The following is a 10,087-nucleotide window of genomic DNA, read 5'->3' on the forward strand; positions in this document are numbered from 1 at the left end:
AGTTCTCCCACCATGGTCATGCAGACAGCATTTTTCATTTCCAGTACTGAATTTGTAGAGATGTCCCATTTCAAGTGGTCAGGAGCCTATTATTCCCTGGCTCACAAGAAGAGAATGTAGACTACATGACAGTATCTTGCAAAAAAAAAAATTGCACATTTTTAAAGATATTTTTTTAAAGCTTCATTCTGACTTGAATGCAACAGTTGATACAGGTTCAACAGATCTAACTCTGTTGTCGAAGGCTTTCATGGCCGGGATCACAGGGTTGTTGTATGTCTTTCGGGCTGTGTGGCCATGTTCCATGGAACATGGCCACACAGCCCGAAAGACATACAACAACCCCAGATCTAACTCTGTTCCCACTTGTTAGGTAATGGGTTATTTTCTATTTGTACATCTAAATGATAAAAGACATATTATTCCCTCACCCCCTTGGTTTGTCAAAAGGACCAGAGGAAGGCTGCTAAATCCAAGGGTGGTGATTACTATGTTAAAAATATATGCAGACTATTTAAAATGTAATCCTAGGTTCTCATTTGCAAGCCATACGTATGTCCCAGTAACTCAAGAGGGCTTAAATACTTGAATAACCATGATTCAGATTGTGATAAGTTATCATTTTGTAACATCAATGATTTAACTGCAAACACAATTACCTGAAAGTAAAGCCCCATTTCATCTAATTAGAGCATACATGCACTTAACAAATGCGCGGGTGTAAAGTCTTAAAAGAAAGTAAAACATCTAGCCTAAAATTAAAGATGAACAAGTTAGAAGTTCCACAGTATTAATTAGGGCATCTTCCAAATCTTGTGAAGAGAAAGGGGGTTAATGTCCAAAAATATGTTTGCAACCTTTTTTTTTCTCTTTCTGGACTCTCTAAGTTATCAACATGCTCTTCATGGGTGCTTTCCCTCATTATATAATCCCTCTGAGGAAGGTCACTGTAGAAATATTGACCAGAATGGAAAAGTAACACCCAGATAATTTTTCTTCTTAGACTAAGATCTATTAATATGGCTATCCATTCCACCATTTCTTTCTCTTCTGACTCCTAATAACACTTCCAATAGTATAAGGTCACGTTTTCCTAATACAATGTCAAGCTTTACTTGCCAACGGGCTTCTAGATTCATCTATATTCATCACTGAGAATTTAATATGGAATATGTTGTTCTATATCTCAAGACTGTGCACACTACTGTCCAAGTCTAAATGCATTGACAGGGAAATTTTCTTCCTTCTAAAAGAGTCCTTCATCCTATAAAATACTTACAGGCATCACATTTGTGGATGGGAAAATTGCTAGCAGCATACCCGAATGTCATTTTTAAAAAATGTAGCTAAATTTTCATTTTGTTTCAAGCCACCTTGGGTGTCTATTGGGAGACAGGTAGTATATAACTGAAACAAATAAATTAGATTTATAGGTAGTTTATGGGAATATCTGTTCTAAGAAGTCAGTAAGATCATATTTATTGTGATTATTTATTTTTGCTTTCCCTGCTGATGACATCTTTTTAAATGGCAATCTGGTGTAACTATCAATCAAGAGCTCCATTTCCATATAGCCCTTCACAAATTTCTTTTTAGAGATTAGCCTGTATGATCTATTATCTTGCAGGGATATTATGTTGACAAAGTAGAGAAGAATACACATGTATAAAACTCTGAGCACAATGGAGGCAGATTGATATAATAAATTATAAAGTAATGATCCTATACTTATATTCCCTTTCCAAGTGTTACTAAGGGAGAGGAAGAGGAGAACACTTTATTTATTTATATATATACGTCATTTCTATCTTGTCTTTCTCACCTGGAGGGACTCAAGGCAGCCTAAGATGTGGCAAAAATTCAATGCCGATAAAAACAACAATACAATAAAAACATAAAACAGTTAAGAACAATTTTCATTAAGCATTAATGTAATGCACTTCACCCTTCCCAGCTTTACCACAATCACAGTGTCATGAAAGTTTAAGGAAAGCTTAGGTTTTAAATTGTATTTTATTTCGTTTTACTCCAAGTCTCTCTGAGTCTCTTTTGCAGAGAGAGAAAGTGGGATATAAATAAACATTAATAATAACAAAGCCGTGCCTTTATTCCAATGTCATATTCCTCCAAAAATGCTGCTGCCCCATTTTGCCCTTTCACTGTTCATTTTACAATAGGGTAAGGAATGATATCTAAATCTATTCCCTTAACTTCTCAGAAGAAGAAATACCACTTCTTCTTCCTTCCTCTACATGCAACTTATTGGTCTCAGTTAGAATATCTAACTTCTCCTCTCCTTTGCAGTCACAGCACTATCTGAGACCCATCCAGTCCTCTCACTCCCCATGTATTTGGAGAAACTTATGTCATGATCCTTGGCCAGACAAAATACTATAAATCTTTATAAAGACATTAATTTTGGCTTTACAGATTATTAAATGTTCAGAGCATTTCAACTATTATCTTGATAAGTTGAACAACCCTGTAACATAAGCCCTCTATTAATAACTTCATTAATGCAGATAATAGAGAATATTAGCTACTGAGTACAGGCAGTCCCAAAGTTACTAATAACTTATTTCACCCTGTTTGAAGGAATACCCTATTTGTTCACTAACAGTTTTGTTCCACATGAACATTATACTGGCAGAAAATAACTTTAGGGATGCTTACAGCTTTTAGCATACCATATTCAAAAGATGTGCTTCCAGTAGCTGTTTTGAACAAGGCAAACTGGTTTTACAGCTATGAAGGCCTCATTCTAAAGAAATATTGTAGTTCCCTAGGGCCTGGAAAAACTGATGCAGGAAAGAGGACCTCACTTGCTCAGTCCACTATACTGCTTCCTCTAAAGATGAAAAACAGCCATGTGGAAACAATTTCCACTCTGCTCAGGTATCATAGTAATTGGTACACTGTTTACATAGAGGGAGCTGGCAGCTGTCTTATGCAAAGAGCTAACTGTCAGCCTTCTGAACTTCCTATGTGGTGGTATGGTTTTGTATTATAACTATAGGCAGTAGACATAGAGCATGAAGGTTTTGTGATACTAATTCCACAACATGAAGAAACTATAAATCACAGTTAAAATATTGTCAGACCAATGTTAATATATGGCAATAAATACTTTGCTTCATTGCTTTGAGATAGTACAGGATATGTTGATTTATAAGGTATACAACTTGGCCTTTCTCTATATACAGACTGATTGTATCTACACATACTAATAACACATATCAGGTCACTCAGACATATAAAAAGGAAAATCAAGGTGATGCACTTTGCATATAAATTCAAAAATTAATTAGATTACAAAAACTAAAATCATACTCATCCACATATGTTAGTAGGCCTTTAGCACAGAACCAGCCTGTCAAAGCTTCAATTCATAAAGACAAAAGCAACCCACTATCTCGGGCCCTTTTCACACTGTCCCTGTATCCCAGAATCCGATCCCAGATTATCTGGCAATGGAGACTCATATAATCCAGTTTAAAGAAGATAATCTGGGATCAGATCCTGGGATATAGGGCAGTTTAGAAGGGACCTAAGTAAAAGCTTTTCCTGCAATCCCAGGCCTGGCCAAAGAGAGATAAAGAATATCCTCTTGCAAAGTTACCTTTATCCATTACCTATAGAAGATTCTTATCCATTACAAAATAATTAGACACACTGTTATTTTGATACAGATTTTAAGAAACACTGGTGATACAGTCTGGTTAGAATTCTGCATTTATGGAGTGCAAACCATTCTATTTTTTTTAAAAAAAACCCGGGAAACAGTTTATTTTAAATCACAGATGCAAGAAGTGTTTGGTCTTACTTCCAATTTAATATGCAAAAGCCTTAATATTCAGCATAATTTCATTCTTATTCCATGCAAACACATTCCTCTACATTAGAGGTTTTGATTTTTGGGAGATTTTGTTATGCATGTGTTTGATTTAAAATATCTAGGTCCCCCAATGTGATTCTATAGTCAACTTTCTCCAGTCATGCTAGATTTTTAAAGGAAACATCTCTCTGGGAAACCCTACATCCTCCAATGAGATTCTATGTTCAGCTTTGTGGAAGTTGACCATAAAGTTGTGGTGGAACACAAAGAAATCCCTACAGAACTGCTCTCTCAGGTTAAAAAAACTGTATTTATTTGTAGGTTTTCATCTTCATGGGGACCCTGTGTCTCCAAACTGAACAAATGAGTCCCCTCCAGGGTTGAAAAAGGAAGGGTAGAAATACTATAAATAAATAAATGTGAAGGGTTGACTGTAGGTATTCAATTAACAACCAATTTATCAGTTTTCATATTCACTCAGATTTGAAAATTACAAGTATTCTTCAAAAGGATGGTTATTTAGGCAAAACAGACAAGATACAGTATCCTGTGGATTAATTATGGTAGTTCTTGCTTGGAATTGGATGGTTGCTAATAGCAGAGCTATGGATCTAAGTTTCAGGGAAGTAGTTCTCAACCTGTGGGTCCCCAGATATTTTGGCCTTCAACTCCCAGAAATCCTAAGAGCTGGTAAACTTGCTGGGATTTCTGGGAGTTGTAGGCCAGAGCATCTGGGGACCCACAGGTTGAGAACCATTGTCTCAGGGTATTCTGCTCATGGAGTCTATGCATCAGAAGTTCAAGTTACAAAGCACATTCCCGTCAAAAAAAAGAAAAGAAAAAAAGAAAACATCCCAGTGGAATGATACCTTCAAGATGATCTAGTCCAATTTTTGTCACAGGAGAAGTATTTTAAAATTAATAAAATAATGAAAAAGGTAAAAATTGAATTTAGGCAAACACCTGCAGTGCACAACACTCCAAATGGATATTATGCAATGTGGCACACCACATTTATAGCAGCATTGTTGTAATAATTTTATGTCTCAATGTGAGCTCTGTAATATAAAAGCCATGAAACATGTGCAATGTCATACTGGTATTTCCTCATAAATTAGTTAATGAAACACTTTATGGATTATGTTTTTTGATTAGGGGATGTACCTATCTTACAAGATTCTTAGCCTCACAAGATTGGGTTTTTTCTCCAGAGTATAGTAATAATAATATAGGAGCCCCAGTGGCGAAGTGTGTTAAAGCACTGAGCTGCTGAACTTGCAGACCGAAGGTCCCAGGTTCAAATCCTGGGAGTGGAGTGAGCGCCCGCTGTTGCTCCAGCTTCTGCCAACATAGCAGTTCGAAAACATGCCAATGTGAGTAGATCAACAGGTACTGCTCCGGCAGGAAGGTAACGGCGCTCCATGCAGTCATGCCGGCCACATGACCTTGGAGGTGTCTACGGACAACGCTGGCTCTTCGGCTTAGAAATGGAGATGAGCATCAACCCCCAGAGTCAGACATGACTGGTCTTAACATCAGGAGAAACCTTTACCTTTACCTATAGTAATAAGAATTGCTAACTTATACAAAATAAGAGTAATAGTTCAGAAATCCTTATATATGTTACCTAATTAACTGCCAATATATATTAAATGGCTAGTGATACCAACTATCACTGCACTTTTGTTACGGAGAACTAGTACTTATTGTCCCAATGTTTTGCAACTGGCTTACATTTGACCAAGTTACATATAAAATAGCTTACAATAAACAAAAATTTCAATAGCCTGCAAAATCAAAAGTTAGAAGATTTTCTATGACATTAACTTATCACTTTTTCTTACAGCATTATGAGGAAATATTCTACATGGCTTTTTGCATGCAGATTACAAAACAATCAACATTCTGAAAGAGAAATATAGGAGATTAGTAAAGAAAAGTGCATCACCTGTGGCTACACTGAATTGTGTGGGGCATTAGACTGGACCACTTTTTCTCTCAACAGAAAACAGCATTGTCCAATATGCTGTGATTTCACGAAATGCTGGCTGGCATCCTGTTGGTTAGCATCTATTAAAGTACACCAATTTAATAAACTGCTGGATGATGAATTAACATATAGGGAAATCCTACCAATTAAATGGGTCCACTCTAGTCAGTACTAACAACAGGATTTAGGCAACTATTCATCTGTTTCCCTCTAACTCACATAAAGCTAACAATACTCATTGGGCTGTTCAACCATGCCATCCAATAGAATTCTTACTCAGAAGAAAAGGATGCAGATCTAAAAGTCAAATAAATCTAGCTTTTTCTCTCTTTCTCTAGCTATAGATGTGTAAGACATGCAGTCTATCTACACAGAGCACTTTTTGTGAGGCTGGTATTACTTCAGAGCAGCTCAGAGGTCTGCTGCACTAACTGCCTCTATCCTTCTGGAGCAGTAGGATGGAGTGGGGCCAAAACTCGTTCAGCACCGCTGGACAGCCAACCTTACCTGAGAGTCATTGTTTCATTGCCTTAGCTGCAGCCACAAAGATCCACAAAGCCCTTGGCCATTCCCAGGCACCTTCGGCAATGTGAGTAAAGGTGCCTTTGCTCAGCGAGAGAGGAAAGGAGGAAGAACCCCCTCCCCCTTTCTGAGTTTGCTTACATGAGCAAAGGTGCCAGGGACGGCTGGGAATTCCGTGGAGCTCCGTGACAGCAGCTAAATTTTAGGAGTTTATCAACATCTATAGGCTGTTCTACAGAGACACCATAATCGTATTTGGAAATTGATTAAAACCAACCAGTTTCACTGTGCGGAACCTAAGCAACCACCCCAGAAACCAGTTCCAGACTAGGATGTTGACCATAGTAGCTGATAATTATGGGTTGCAACCGGACCCAGGAACCACAGTATCCACAGTAGACAACTGCTGGAAAATATGGGGTTTTCTTCTTCTTAACCAGTTCAATGAGATGTACTGATATGCTGCAGCTGATCAGATTATATCCAGGTTTCAAGCCCTACATGGGGTATACTCTGAATAGCTGCAGCACATATCGGGCTTGTTCCAGAAAACTCAAAAAATATGTATAAGCTCAATATCCATTATCTAAAATGTTTTGAATATTGGATCTCTTTTAATTTTATTTATTTATTTATTTAATAATTGCATATATATCATGAGACAGCTTGGAGGTGGGCTGCAAGGCTAAACAGGAAATTCATTTCTATCTCACACACCTTAGACATATAGTTTGAAGGTACTTTTATTCACAGTATTTTGAATAATTTGGTGTATGAATGAAACTAAGTGTGTGTACACACTGAACTATGAGAAAGCAAAGGTACTACTCCAACCATGCTCTGCAAAAAAAAAATGGATTTTGGAGTGTTTTGGATTTCTGGACCAGGAATACTCAGCCTGTGTTGGTTGTTAATTCTTTTAGTGTGGTTAACATTTGAATTCTGCGGAATTAATCTTTGGGAACATAGACTGAGCCTCCCTTATCTGGAATTCCAAAACCTATAAAATGACCTTCGGACTATGTGTATAAGGCAAAAAACTAATTTCGTGATAAGACTTGGGTTTCATCTTTAAGGTATTTTATTATGTACATATATACGAATACAGGTATTCCATAATCTGTAAAAATCCAAAAGACAATCCTTTCAGATAAGGAATATTCCTCCTCCTCCTCTTTTTCCTCCTCTATTATCATTACCATTGTGCTTTCAAATAGCTGAGGTACAGACTTCGTTTCATACACAAATTATTTTAAATATTGTATAAAATTACCTTCACATTATAAGGTGCATAAGAAACCTTACGAGTTTAGATTTGCATTCTATCTCCAAGCTATCACAAAACACTTATGCAATGCAAGAATTCAAAAAGAAGATCAACATGTAATCCAAAAAACTTCTGGTGCTAAGTATTTCCAATAAGGAATACACAATCTGTTTTTCTTCTTTATTATTATTGTTAATATTACTATTATTACTACTTTGGTTGAGCATTTCTTATTCCAATATTTTTACCTTATTTTGCTTTGTTTCTATTCCGGCTGTTTCTTCCCAATGTAATCTGCAGAATCGTATATTTGTTATGTTATTATTTTATTTTTGTTAATCTGTTGTTATTTTTGATGTAGATGTGGTTTGTTATGGGTTAGGATTGCATGTGTTATTTTGTCTTGGCCTAGTTTTTATGGCATTGAATGTTTGCCAATATTTGTTGTTAACTGTCATGAGTCCCCTCGGGGAAATAGGGCAGAATATAAATAAATAAATAAATAAATAAATAAATTATTACTATTATTATTATTATCCTGAATACCAAACTCTGAAATACTCCAATACTGTCCACACAGGTGGCTGCGAGAGAAACACTGCTGCTTTCTGATGGCTCAATGTATAAATAAATAAATAAATAAATAAATAAAACTTTATTTATACCCCACCACATCTCCCCGCGGGGACTCGGGGCGGCTTACGTGGGGCAGAGGCCGCCCTGAGTCCCCCAGGGGAGAAGGGCGGGGTAGAAATACCGGAAATAAATAAACAACATAGGACAAAATATAGGCAACATAATACAAATCACACTATAAAAGGATAAAACAGTAACACAATATATCAATTAAAACAAAAATACAGGATAGAGAATTGCATTTAAAACACATAAATGGTAAAATCATAATAAATACAGGATAGATTATTAAAAACCCTCTGGGGCTGATTAATTAATGACTGTATCTTCAAAGGCATGCCGAAACATATCATTATTTATATCCCGCCTTTCTCTCTATGGAGAGTCAAGGCGCTAACATTTATCCACACTAAACATTTTAAAAGGAGAAACACAAAAGTTAAAAATTAATTAAATAATTAAATTAATTAAATAACAACAGTGTGGTAAAAACAGAATTAAAATACAACAAATACATTAAAATAGCCTTCAAAACTCATATTCTCCCCCAATCTCACCCATCCTCATGAACAATTTTTTTCATGCTCACAATTATTAAAATTACTGTGTAAGATGTACATTACATCGGTCTTGTTGACATTACTGGCCACATAATTAATTTTAAGTATTGCAAAGGATCTTTTGTGTGGTTTTATAAATTGCTGTTAATTTAACTGTTAGGTCAGGTTCTTAATTTTAGATTGTGTGTTTATAACTTGGTTTTAAATGTTAGTCTAATGTGGGATTTGGTTGGTTTATTATATGTGTATCTATTATTTTTCAAGGAATTGAATGTTTGCCTTTTTGTCTGCTGGAATCCGCCCTGAGACCACTTGGCGAGATAAGGCGGAATACAAATAAAGTTTTATTATTTTTTTTATTATTACATGAAACATAAATTAATTTGGAGTTTAGACTGGGGTCCCATCTCCAAAGTATCTCAAACGACACGAAATCCATGCATTTCAGATAAGAAATGCTCCACCTGTAAAGGCTTTGAGGCTTTCTATGAGGGAGGGTTTTATAAATGCGAACTTGGCGTGACTGAGGTCTGAGAATACCATTTAGGAAGCGCATGTGTCGTAATTCGACACTAAATGGGAGGTAAAGACGTTAGCGTAGATGACCGTCTGCGAATACCACTTAGAAAGCGAACATGGCGCAATTCTACTCTAAGTGGGATATGAGTACGGACTTTGCGCAGCTGACTTCTGAGAATACCACTTAGGAAAGGCACCTTGCACAATTAGGCGCTCAAAGGAAACAGCCGAGGCACCGACGAGAGCAATGGCTCCCACAGACTAAGCGGTTGCCTGCCCTTATAGAAAAGCTCATAATGGCGCCGCCTCCCCATTTCCATGCCGCCTCCCCCGCCCCTCCCCGGGACCAGCGATTTACCTTCCCATGTCACATCGTACATCTCCGAGACCTTCGCCATTTTGACCGGCTCCCCTTCCGCCGCTTTGCGGCCAGGTCACGTGACTCCCAGAGACCCACCCCCCTCTCCACGTCCATCATGTTTCGGTGACTTGACAGACAAACTGGAATCGAACGTGATTGGTTGAGAAGGCTAAGGGCGGGGAAAGAGGAGGGACTTCTCGCTGTAGTGATTGGTCCCTATGAAGCTATTCTTATGGGCTTTCGCTGCCATGGCAACGTCATATGGCATGCTTGTGGAAGGCCTGTTAGCTTTCTCAGTGAGAAAGTCTATTGGCTGTTAGGAATTGTGGGAGTTGAAGTCCAAAACACCTGGAGGGCCAAAGTTTGCCCATACCTGCCAAAGAGCTTGTCTCATAAT

General features: G+C 37.3%; 1 protein-coding gene across 2 annotated transcripts in view; it reads right to left on the reverse strand.

Annotated features, from left to right (window-relative positions):
* emc2 (ER membrane protein complex subunit 2) overlaps window positions 1-9,824 on the reverse strand; it is a 56,724-nt gene extending 46,900 nt beyond the window's left edge. The window contains exon 1 of one of the 2 annotated variants that reach the window (XM_003219443.3): window positions 9,688-9,818. In XM_003219443.3, coding sequence (XP_003219491.1) covers window positions 9,688-9,727 — 40 coding nt within the window. In that variant the 5' untranslated portion in view covers window positions 9,728-9,818. Of the gene's footprint in view, window positions 1-9,687 lie in introns of both variants that reach the window. The other variant, XM_062980089.1, reaches the window with a different exon arrangement.
* Between the last annotated feature and the right edge of the window lie 263 nt (window positions 9,825-10,087).

This window comes from Anolis carolinensis, chromosome 4, assembly GCF_035594765.1.
Source record: "Anolis carolinensis isolate JA03-04 chromosome 4, rAnoCar3.1.pri, whole genome shotgun sequence".
Lineage (NCBI taxonomy): Eukaryota > Metazoa > Chordata > Lepidosauria > Squamata > Dactyloidae > Anolis > Anolis carolinensis.